The sequence below is a fragment of the Bos grunniens genome, chromosome 21 (assembly GCF_055505025.1).
Source record: "Bos grunniens cultivar Pamir isolate PY7600 chromosome 21, Bosgru_T2T1.0, whole genome shotgun sequence".
Lineage (NCBI taxonomy): Eukaryota > Metazoa > Chordata > Mammalia > Artiodactyla > Bovidae > Bos > Bos grunniens.
Genome location: NC_141185.1, coordinates 38,801,487 through 38,813,987, shown reverse-complemented (window position 1 = coordinate 38,813,987; position 12,501 = coordinate 38,801,487). Strand labels below are relative to the sequence as shown.

Genomic DNA, 12,501 nt, shown 5'->3' with positions numbered 1-12,501 from the left:
ATGGAGACTGTGCATGGAAGATGCTGATAAATGGAGTCAGGCTGAGAGCAGTAATAGGAGCGAAAAAGGGCACAGAGAAGTACTCCATTGGGAACCAGATGTGGAGTGCTGTGGGGGAGTGGTTCAATTTATAAAGCAAGTTTGGCGCCTCGCAGAAATCACGCCAGAAAGGCTAGAGTGCTAGGTGAGTCCATCTTTTGGATCCGGGCACTGCCCGGTCGATAAGGTCAAGGGCTGGTGAGAGAGTGGGTCAGGGAGTGAGCTGAGGGGCAGGAGTTGAGAAAGGCCGAAGAGTTTCCTCAGTGGGAAACAGGATCTTTAAGGCCAGGGTGTCATGGAAGGCGGGAGACCTCTGGGTTCCGGGTGTGGGAGCAGGGAGACTGAAGTGGAAGAAGAGGGGTAGTGAGGAGTAATCCCTTCCCAGAGTATTGAGACCCAAGAATTCAGAGGTTGGCAAGGAGCTCTGGAAGAACTGGTCCAGGTAGCTTCTTTCCTGGGGAAGGAAGGAAGGAAAAATGGTAGAGGAGGCGAGTTCCGGACCTAGGTTCAGGGTTCGAGGCTCGCAGCGCCCCCGACTGCCTGGATCGAGGGAGAGGCTCCGGAACTCGGCAGGAAGCCGCGGCCCCGAGATCGTGCTGGGCTTCGGAAGGACTAGCCGCTTGGAGCTCCGGGCCAGCGAGCTGCCGCCCAGAGCGGGAAGTTCGGTTGGGCAGGCGTTGGGCGTTCAAATGCCGCTGCTCTCGGGCCTCGGGCGGCCTTTTCCGTTTGGGCTCCAATTCTGGGCTTTAAAGCCCGGGCACAATGGTTACCTACGCTCCGGCTGGGCCCAGTCGCATCGTCAGCTTTACAGGCTGGACACAGCCGAGGCTTTTCGTTTCGGCCCAGCGGGTCCACCTGTGGCCCCTGAGCCTCAGGGGACCGGTGACCTGGGCCCCGCCCCCAGGAGAACGCCAGTGGGTGGCACTCGTCCCCGTAGAGTGGAGCAAGATGTGCCTGCGCTCACCTGCGCGATGTGCTTTCCCCATCCCGGGAGAGTTTAGAAGTCGTAAAACCCAGGGGAGTTAGAGCTTCAATCATTCTGGCCCGGCGGAGCGCGCAATAATAAAGTAGGGAACTTGAGACCTCCAGAAACCGCGCGGGTCGGGAGTCACCCCCCGAGGAGCCCCCGGGCCCGATCCTCGCAGGCTCCCCAGCCGGGTGGGGCCGGGGTTTGTCTCAATCAAACCTCCTCCCCTCCCGGACGGGGGTTGGGGGCGGGGCGGGGCGGGCCAAATGAGACCATTCAATTAAATGTTTTAATTGCGAATTCTGGTATGGTTTCTGGAAGGTTAATCACAGCTGTCTCAATTATTTATGGCTTTTTGGCAAATTTCCGACCAGATAAGCATATTTCTATTGTGAAGCGTCTTGTAGGAAATCGTATAAATATTTGATTATTCATTTCAGCTACAAGGATTCTGCATCCACGCCCCAAGATGCGGGGAAAAGCGGAATTTGGGAACGCCTCTCCTGGATGGGGCGCCCCGGCAGCTGCGGGTCGCGCAAGAAGCCGGCCGCCGGTACCTGGCTCCCAGGCCCTCTGGCCAAGGAGCAGCCCCGGGCCGCCGGCCGGAGGGGAGGTGCGGGCGCCAGGGCCGAGCTCCCTCGGCTTCCCGGTGTGCGGCGCTCAGCCGGGCAGCGGCTCGAGGTGCTTCTGCGCGCGTCGCGGCGAGGGCCCCGGGCCCTGGGTCTGGCGCCCCGGTCCGAGTCTCCGCCAAGCCCTGGGAGCGGACTCCGCTGGAGCAGGAGGGGTTTTCCCCGCCCCGAGCCGCGAGCCCCGCCGGGCCCCGCAGCCCGAGCGCGCGGAAGACCCCGGGGGCCGGGCGGTAGGAGCACAGAGCGCACAGGGATTGCGTTTGCTTTCTCTTTCGTTTGAAATTGGACCTCTTTATTTTCTATTTGCAAAGAAGTAAAAACAGCATACACATAACTCGACAGATTTGGGAGGATCCAAAAATAAGTGTCCTGAACAGGAGGTAAGTTTGCTTTTAACAATCCGGTGTAACTTATGTATTTTCCGTCCCCTCCGCCCCCAGTCTTGAATCTTACAGTATTAATTCCAACCCCCACCCCCCATCAGATCTTTTTTCTTGCTAATGTTTGATCCTTATCTGACAGAAATAATTCCCAGTGTCACTCAGTGAACGGCTTAGCACTGACCGTCGGCTTAAGGTGGAGAAACGATGAGAACAAGATATGAAAAGGTCAACATCTCCTGGCAGACACTCCTCCCGTTAAGCTGTGAGCCGTGCACAGGAGTGAAAACGTCTATTCAGGACCTTTGTGATCATGTTTTATTTTTACTTCAGCTTCATTGCAGTTATTTGAGAAAATACTTTAGAATGGTTCACTATGTTTGATCTTTTTTGGATCCCTAATTTTTATTTTGGAGAATTTCAGTTCAGCAATCCCATTTCTATAGGAGACTCTCGGTATTGGCCGCTGGCAAAATTTAGGCAGACAAATGGATACAATGCTCTGAGTTAATTTCAGATAGCTGCTAGAACATATTATGTAATTTAGAATGTTAAATTGTTACAAACATCTTCTACTCAAACCTAATAAGGGAAATTTAAAGCAGGTTAACTTTTAGTAAGTCTTTAAGATACTTCCAGAGTTGGAATTAGTTTTTCTTTCAAATCTGCATTGCCTTCACAAGAAAAGTCACCACTGCAAACAGAATTAAGTTATTTTATTACAAGAACAAAACAGACTTGCTAAATTTTTGTCTAATTTCACCCATATTACAAATGCAAAGTATATATTATCATAGGATGTAAGTTACCAAACTCCAAACTATTGCGCATAAATGAAATAAACTCCCAGAATTAGAAAGAACATTAAAGTATCTACAGTCTTTATAAATAGTGTAAAGTATATACCATATCTACAGAGTATAAACATGTGAAAATGAACTTCTTAAGGAGTAGTTACAATGTTTTGAACAATTTAAAATATTAATGAGGGTACTCAAATACACAACCAACCAAAACCTTTATTTTTTCTCTTTTTTTAAGAAAAACTGTCGAGCTTCTTCCCAGGCCTGCTGAGGAAATCTGTTAGCCAGTTCAAGATAGTCTTGGGAACCAAGGCATTTTCCTGAGGGGGGAAAAAGAAGAGAATAGTAAACAAGTTAAAATCTTCAACATTTAAGAAATGAAAATTATTTTGATATCTGAGTCCAAAATGGAGACATACACTTCAAATAAACCACGATGCAAATTTCAGTAAAGGTAACTCATCTATATCTGTAGTATGAAATATATAACATATATTTTAATTACAATCTATTTCATGCTTCTAAGCTACTCAGACATACACTATATACATAATGTTTAACCTCTAGGTAAAACATTATGAAAAACACCGTTTTTGGACTCTGGAATAAGAAAATAAGTATGGTGAACAAAATAAAACCCGGATTCTTCCTTAGCAATAAGAATGTGGTGTGTCAGGAGCTGCTCACATTAGAATTTAGAGGTTCACCTGGGCAATGAACTCAAAACATCTTGAAACATTTTATGAGTACATTCTAAGCAATAGGGGAACAGATGTCCAGGTGCAGACTAGCAACTTAGTGTGGCATCATCATTTTTAAAATCAGGTAAGCACATTATGAGTTGTCACCAGTATAGCAATGACTTTTCTAAGCAAAGTAGAGAACCGTTCCCCATTTGCTGTTTTGAAGATTAATCCCATAGTAATTGGGGAAAGCATGAAAGTCAGAGAAGATGATCCCTTGGAAAAGAGAGGTTGAAACCAAGCAGATAGAGGCAGCCCTGGGACATGCCTGACAGATAGGCAGCAAATGGTGACTCATCCTTATGTCAGGAGGAAGAGGAAGAAAAAGAATGTCTATACTTCTTACCGGCCAAGAAAAAAGAAAAAAAAAAAACCCCAAACTGCTGTACAATTAAAAATAAATACATTAGAAGAAGATTTCTCTAGGCATTTTCAAAATTTAAACCATTGTTTTTAAGATATAGAAACAAATTATGATTACAAATTATGATTTTTTCCCTAGCCTCCAACAACTTAAAAAAAGGCTGTGACTGAGTCAGGGCCGAAGTGAACCTGCACACTGATTCTGACTTAGGCAAATGGTGCCAACTATGATGGTGACTTGAATTTCTAAAAAGGGGCATAGCTTTCTGTTTACTTGTGTCTGAGCCAATAAAACATGACATTTTCTCATGATACTGTTACAGTTTTAGTTATATTCTCATTTATGTACTTTTCAGCACCTGTCCATTGTAAAGAACTGTGAGACACACATACACCCCCTGCCTAGGGTGACCTCCTCCTCCCCCAAAATGAGGGCTACTGAGTGGGTGCCCCAGAGGATCTTGCTGGGACTAGACCTCTGGCCACTTTAAAGACGATCAAACTAAGGGAAGAATTGGGGAAAATCTGGATGAAGGTCTCATTAGTCAGAGATGCTGACATGACAGTCAGACAAAGAGCAACTTGTACTTCTCAATTACAGTGTGGGTAGCAGAATATTTTAAAAAGTAAAAATGCACTTGAAAATTCTACATCTCAGCTCTGATCACAGGACTCACCTCAGCAGAAATGCTACAGGGAAAAACATTTTTTTGTAAATCTTTTGGCCCCTGAACTGTGCTCTTTCTTCATGTAAAACAATTTTACAATTTTTATTTTCAATAAAAAATTCAAGTGCTTGAATTTTAGAGGAACATATGGGCTACTATCAATGACAATTTTATTCTGAACACCGGTAGGGAACTAAATATGTAATTTCAGCATTTATGTGAGTAATGTAGGCCAATATTAATGATCTAATTGTCTCTTCTATTACAAGTAGCTCTTTAGTAATTATTCACCATTTATTATAACTTGCATGAAGTGAATATAAATTACATAAAGATGTTTTGTGCTTTTCTTTTATTTCCATGGATTTCTCTGTATATTCTGATACACTCATGTTTGATGACAAAATCAATTTCTTTATTCTCTGAAATATACTTTGTATCTGAACTTCAAATATTTTAGGTGATGTAATAAATTGATTTCTTGACAGTTACAAAGGGTAGAGTGAGAAATGTCCAGCTAACAAACACATGACATTTAATTTCAGTAGAGACATACCTTTGGGCTGATAAGACTGGTTATCTGCCTGACCTGAAGTCTGTGCAAAATCCTGTGTGAAACGAGAAAAGTGTTTTTATATCAATGCTACAAACAGAGAACTTTGCTGAGAGTGGCTTTAAAAATGCCTCTGAATTCTGAGATAACTTTTTTACCGTGAATACTTTGGAACCCCAAATATAAAAGCTTAAGAAACGGATGTTATGTAATTCAGGTTCTCATATTTAAATCAAATAATGATGACTCAAATCTAAGTATCACCAACGGCCAGGTTGTTGCCTGCTGTGGAAAGTATAACTTTGTTTTATATCTAACAAACTGAATTCTTTAGCCAAATACTGTCTTAAAATATTGACAGACTTTTAACATTAAACAAAACCCACAAGTATAAAAGCCCTTATGTATTCCGTAGCTACATTTTTTAAATTGAAGTATAATTGACATACAATATCATATTAGTCTCAGGCGTGCAGCATAGTGATTCCATATTCGCATGATATGTCTGGTTATCAGCTGTCACCATACAGTGTTATTATATTATTGACTGTATTCCCTACGCTGTACGTTAAATTCCTATGACATGGATTTTATAGCTGCAAGTCTGTACCTCTTAATTCCCTGCACGTATTTTGCCCACCTCCCCATCCCACTGTCCAGACCACCAGCGCTCTGGATTTGTGAGTTTGTTTCTGTTTTGCTATGTTTGTTTCATTTTTTAGATTTCATATATAAGTGAAATCACGTGGTAACGGTCTTTCTCTGACTTCTTTCATGTAGTGTAATATTCTTAGGTCCATCTATTCTGTAGCTAAATCTTAAAGTCCAGCAATTTTACTCTTCGATGGAACATGAAAAAGGTCATCTGTAATATGTGAAATTTCAGGAACCTAGGACAAACTGCTAGCTCTTATTTTTAATATTTTCTAGTGACTACTAATAATCTAACACAGGGGACCTTAAAGAATCGTTATATAAACGAAAGTCCAATGTACTTTCATTCTCTTGAGCACAATAATTTATAGAAAAAAAACCAAACTTGTTTTTAACATCCTATCCCAAATAAGCATTGTAAGAAATTTTCATGCTGCTGCTGCTAAGTCACTTCAGTCGTGTCTGACTCTGTGCGACCCCATAGACGGCAGCCCACCAGGCTCCTCCGTCCCTGGGATTCTCCAGGCAAGAACACTGGAGTGGGTTGCCATTTCCTTCTAGTTATTTATAAAATCTGTGCTAAAATATATGGTTAATGTGTTAAATTTAAATTATATTTAATTGTGTATTAACTATAATAGAGAAGAGTCAAATTAGAAGTACTCTGAGATCAATACCAGATGAAAATACTATATATGAGCCTTACTTTAGGTTCTGATACCATTTATATTTTTATAAATTGTTTTCCAAGCAGTTGAAAAAACGTAAGGGACTACGATGGTACAGCTACAAAATTGTCTTTGCTCGATAATCACTGTCTTGGTTGAGGCCTCTGCGCAGGCCACAAAAAGCTGCATGTCATCTCTGGAGGTCCCTGACCCCCTTTCCTTTCTTGCCTTACTTTTCTCCACAGCATTTAACACAATCTGACATGCTATTTATTTTGCTCATTTATTTGTTTTTTGTTTGACTCCCCCAGCTCTAAATTTCAAGGCAGGAATTTGTATCTGTGTTGTTTGCTGCTGTATTTCCAGTGCCTGGAGCAGTGCCCAGCACACCAGAGGTACTAAAAATTTACCTGTGGAACAAAAGAATGAATTTTAAGAACATGGTCTTAAAATTCTCTATAATGTATTTCCTTTTTAATCCTAAGGCTGTAAGAATATATGAAGAATCCTATACGTTGATATGGTGGTTATATAAAACTTCATTAAGATTTTAATTATTAACTGTAAGATTTTTTTGAATATATATACCCTACCTATAAATCTGAATATTTTTGATAAATTTTTTTTGGAAACTGGAATCTAGACTCAAAAAGAAACAAGCTGAAAACAAAACATTTCTAAGCATAATTGATCTAGTGTGTTTTATTAGCTGATCATCTAACAGAGGATAGTTTAAGAAATGTAAACCACTTCTAAGGTGAAGAAAGCCTGGGGGATCCTTTAGCCATCCCAACCAGCTGGGCACTGTTACACTCTTTCAAAAGTGATACATGTATATTAGCCAGAATAAGGAACAATAACAATACAAAGTTCTGCTTTCTGTTTCATTATTATTATGAACAGAAAACACTGTCTATTAAGCATAGGTGTGTCATGGAACAAAAACATATCGGCTTTAGGGTGCAACATTTGAAAAGATAGTGGAAGATTTTCAGCAAATAATGTCGTTGTGTGAGGACAGAAAAGAAATAACAGGATCAGCTATCAGCAAATGTTAAAGATGACCAAATTGATTCTCTGTTGTCAGATGACTGGGTTAATTTAGATGTGGAAATACTGCTTTGCTACAGTACTGATTCTGATTTGAGTCCTACAGAATTTCACTGGATCAGAAAAATATAAGGCCATAATTAAAAGTTTTATATTTGAGAAAAAGCAACAAAATGTTTTTTTCCTCATACACACGTGTGTATATACATATGAATATTTATTTAAAAATTTAGAAATAAATTGCAGTTTTAATCTTTCTTCAGCAGTCATTATCTATCCCCTATAAATAGACAAAAAGCAAGATGAAGTAACAGTTAAAGCCTTAAAGAAGTCTTTTAAAAACATTTCCTTAGTACAGGCTTAACTGGAAAAATACCTTTTTCTTGAAATCCTTCGAACAGAAATTATATACAATACTCAAACCCCAGTTTTACCCCTACCTTGAGAGTCAAGCACATCAACAGGTGAAATCTGGGGGTAGTGTGGATGGCAAGGGTAAGCAGCTGGTTCACTTTTATTTTTCAGTCGCATCAGCTTTCACACAGAGTCAGAGAATTTGGCATAAATATAGAAGGTACCTGAATAAACGTGGCCAGTAGAACACAGCTCATCTCTTGCTCCAGAATGACCTTGTTCTGAAGGTTGTTGTAACAAGCAGCGATAAGTGACGGGAACAGCACTTTGATCAGCCGTGGGTCACTGAAGTACTGGAAGGGCAGCTGGCAAAGCTTCTGCAGTACTGTGGGGTGGCGGCCGGACTGCACGATGACCTGCAACGGAGGCGGAACCCCAGGTCAGCTGCCACAGAGCCCTGGCCTGCCCCAAGTCCCGCTTCCTCGGCCAGCAGTACCAGTAAGAACCACAGAAAACGTGCTGAAGAAGTGTAAGGAGGGGAAAAAAATACTCCTAACTCCTTATCAGAGCTTAATTTAAGTGATATTTGAAAGGAGCAGAAAAGAAAGAAATCTCATTTCCTAACTTAAGGAAAAGATGCCAAAAGTCTTGCATCCATTTAAAAATTCTTATAATCCACGAGGAACCATGGATTCATCACGGAGAGAGGATGCCCACGCAGTGGATTCAGGATACGCACTGCTTTAACACAGTGCCTCACCCTTCACGCTCCCCTTAAAGCAAAATAGCCATATTCCTTAAAACCTGCCAAGAGCGCACTCAGAAGACAGACACCCTTTCCTATACCCTCCCACTGCAGTCTTCCCCTGCCCTAGCTCACGGAATATATTGAACACAGATCAATTTATTCCATATGCAGACAAGCCCCTGGAAAGAAAAAAGGGGTTTGTTAGGGGAATGGGAACAGTTTCAGCCCAAAAAAAAAAAAAGCTCCAAAAGTTCCTTCCTCTGATCCATCCTGCTTATCTGTGTTTCCATCAGTGCCATTGAGTCTAAAAGGAGAATTGTTTAGATAAACGAGACTGTTGTCCTGAAGCAGTCTGGGTTTACAACTCTGTACATTTTAAGAAATGGGGCAATGCAGTTAATGGGCTTGCAGGGAAGCCCTCCGAACTTACTCCCTAGGCCTATATGATAAACTAAGAAACATCAAAATCAGATCTGTTTCAAGTAACCTTGATTAGACTGTTCTAATATAAAAGAGCTGGGTGACCCGAAGCCCCACTTCTTGGTATAGGAGGAAGCTCACGGAAGGTTAGGAACACTGTAAAATCTAAGGTCAAGACTGTAAATTGTACTTGGAAAAACACAATTTTACAGGTACACACCCAGACAGGACTGCATTCAAATTAAAACCAGAAGGACAGAATGAAACAGCAGAGGCAGGAGAAACATAAATTATAGGGATTTACAAGTTTTCAAAGTACTTTTAACAATACTTTAAGAACACACTCTCAGATGATAATGCAGTTTGGTTTAAGAACAAAATCAACAAAGTAATAGTTCACATATTTTAGTTCAATAGCTAAAATGACATCAAAAACCTTTAGAGAATGTTGATAGGGACTTGTTAATACCTTCAAATCCAGCAGGAATTTTAAAGACTTGCAGTGTGACAATTCAGCACATGGCTATGGGCTGCCATCCCTGACACTGGCTGAGAAAAATGTGCCCCTATCATCCACTTTATTGATAAAGCATTTACTTAAATCTTTATTTTAATTATTAGCTACAAATTTTGTCGCACAGCCAAATGATCATCACTTTAGAATTTATAATGATACCATTATTAGAAGCCTCTTTTCCCCTCTTTGGACAAAAATTAAGAACAAGTTTTTTCTTTGGAACTTCACTGTTAAAATGCTATTACTGGAAGACTCACTAATTGAAAAGATATTAAACTGGACAGTCTGGCTGGCACAGGCATAATGTTAAACTCAATGATGGTGACTCCTGCTGCTGCTGCTGCTGCTAAGTCGCTTCAGTCGTGTCCGACTCTGTGCGACCCCATAGACGGCAGCCCACCAGGCTCCTCTGTCCTCGGATCCTCCAGGCAAGAATACTGGAGTGGGTTGACATTTCCTTCTCCAATGCATAAAAGTGAAAAGTGAAAGTGAAGTCGCTCAGTCGTGCGACCCCATGGACTGCAGCCTACCAGGCTCCTCCGTCCATGGGATTTTCCAGGCAAGAGTACTGGAGTGGGGTGCCATTGCCTTCTCCGTGGTGACTCCTGGATCCTGGTAAATCAGCACAGAACATTCTAGCTTAACCATAACTTATTCCACCTGGACTCCTGACCCTCGCTGAGTGGGTAGGGGAGGTCAGTCCCTTGGGGGTCAGTCCCCTCTGGGAACAGAGCTGGCTATGAGTTGCCTGTTGAAAAAGTGAGTTTACAGAGGTCACCAGCAGGGTAGTGAGATGACCTGTCAGAGGCCACTATCTTTAAGTCCCTGACTGCAGAAGACACAACTGGAGGTTGGCAGTTTGGGTGCCTGGGGGTAAGAAGCTCTACCCACAGGACCACCCATGACAGGACTTAGCCAGATTATAGGCAAGGGGTCCGCGAGGGGTGCTGCGAGCTACCCCCTGGCTTGGCAGTGAGCCAGAGGAGGACATCTAGTTAGCACTGTCCCTCAAACCACATTTCAGACTCTGTGGGGAGACAGCACTAGGAGAGCCTGCAAGGGGCCAACCGCTGGCACTGAGGCTCAGTAGGTGAAACCACTCCTGGATGATGCAGGTGGGCTTAGGGTGCAGAGGAATGGCATGATGTCATGAGCACAGAGGAACAGTCAGCTGAATCAGGTTAGGTACTTCCTGTAGGGGCAGGGAAGCAAGGCTGGGGATGCAAACAGCCTGACCTCAATGCTCAGGGCCTTGGGGATGAGGAGAGAGTTGCCTCAGAGGCTTCTGACAGGTTAGGGGATGAAGGCAGGACTTAGTTTTATTTCATCCAGTCATTCAGTCCCAGGCCTTAGGGGGGAGTCAAATGTCACTTGGGACTGCTTAAGCTGTCCAAAATCAGTAGAAAGTCAATAGGAAGTCATCACAGGACATGAACGTCTTGTTGAATGAAAGAAACATACCTAAGAAAAATCTCCTACCATATGATGTAAGTATGTCTCTCTATATGCCTTCCTTGTGGAGTTGCAACTAAATCACTCATCTGTCACCTGTGTCCGGACAAAGGCCTAAGGTGGCACCACCCTGAGCCTAGCCTGGCCACCTGCCCTTTCTTCCAGGGCACACAGGTCAACACAAATATTAAAGGGTATTTTCACAGAGCCTCATTTCCAAGCACTGAACCAAGGAAGGATGTGACCCGCCTATAGATTTCTTTAGTGGCCACAGTCATCAGGCAACAGGTAGGAAGCTGGTGTTGCCTCAGCAGTAATGAGAGACCTCCTCTCGACCGTTTTGTCCATTTTCATGATGCAAACTAGGACTCCAAGGAAACCAAGAGAATTGCCAGAAACTTCAGATCAAAAAGGACTTCCCCGGTGGCTCAGACGGTAAAGCGTCTGCCTACAATGTGGGAGACTGGGGTTCAATCCCTGGGTCAGGAAGATTTCCTGGTGAAGGCAATGGCAACCCACTCCAGTATTCTCGTCTGAAAAATCCCATGGATGGAAGAGCCTGGTAGACTACAGTCCATGGGGTTGCAAAGAGTCAGACACCACTGGGTGACTTCACTTTCACTTTCAGATCAAAAGCAACTGACACTGAACTTGCCTCTTGCTCTTGGGGGTGTGATTCTAAAATACATACTAACTACAGAGCTGGGAGAATTGAGCTCTGGCCTTTACCCTAGTCACCAACTAGTTGTGTGACCTAAGCCAACTGTTCAGTTGTTTTGGGTTTTATTTATTTTTTTTTAAGTATACTTTTCAATGAAGCAGAACACATATCCCCTTTAAGTTAAAAGACTGATTTTTCACAAAGTGAACATACCTGTGTTAGTCGCTCAGTCATGTCTGACTCTTTGTGACCCCATGGACTAGAGTTTGCCAGACTCCTCTGCCCATGAAATTTTCCAGGCAAGAATACTGGAGGCTGTTCTCCAGGGGATCTTCCCGACCCAGGGACTGAACCCACGTCTCCTACATTGCAGGCAGATTCTTTACTGTCTGAGCCACTGCTGCTTCTGCTGCTAAGTCACTTCAGCCGTGTCCAACTCTGTGTGACCCCACAGATGGCAGCCACCAGGCTCCCCCGTCCCTGGGACTCTCCAGGCAAGAACACTGGAGTGGGTTGCCATTTCCTTCTCCAATGTGTGAAAGTGAAAAGTGAAGTCTCTCAGTCGTGTCCGACTCCCAGCGACCCCATGGCTCCTCCATCCATGGAATTTTCCAGGCAAAGTACTGGAGGGGGGTGCCATTGCCTTCTCCGGTCTGAGCCACTAGCACTCAAATAAAGAAAAAGAACATGACCAAGAGTTCTGGGTCTTTAATATACTCTTTCTCACTGAGAATTAGATTCCCGCATTTTGAATTTAAGACAAGTCACACAGAAACTACTTGACTGTATCAGAACATGAGAGAGTACTGCAAAGCTTTCTTGGGCCCATTCT

The 12,501-nt window shown here is 43.0% G+C and overlaps 1 protein-coding gene across 11 annotated transcripts in view; it reads right to left on the bottom strand.

Moving 5' to 3' along the window:
• Positions 1–2,716: 2,716 nt before the first annotated feature.
• Positions 2,717–12,501, bottom strand: part of SCAPER (S-phase cyclin A associated protein in the ER) — a 419,038-nt gene continuing 409,253 nt past the window's right edge. For all 11 annotated transcript variants that reach the window (XM_086363974.1, XM_086363978.1, XM_086363979.1 and 8 more), the window contains 3 exons: positions 8,096–8,287; positions 5,149–5,200; positions 2,717–3,138 (listed from right to left, as the gene is read on the bottom strand). In XM_086363974.1, coding sequence (XP_086220100.1) covers positions 3,035–3,138; positions 5,149–5,200; positions 8,096–8,287 — 348 coding nt within the window. In that variant the 3' untranslated portion in view covers positions 2,717–3,034. The remainder of the gene's footprint in view (positions 3,139–5,148; positions 5,201–8,095; positions 8,288–12,501) is intronic.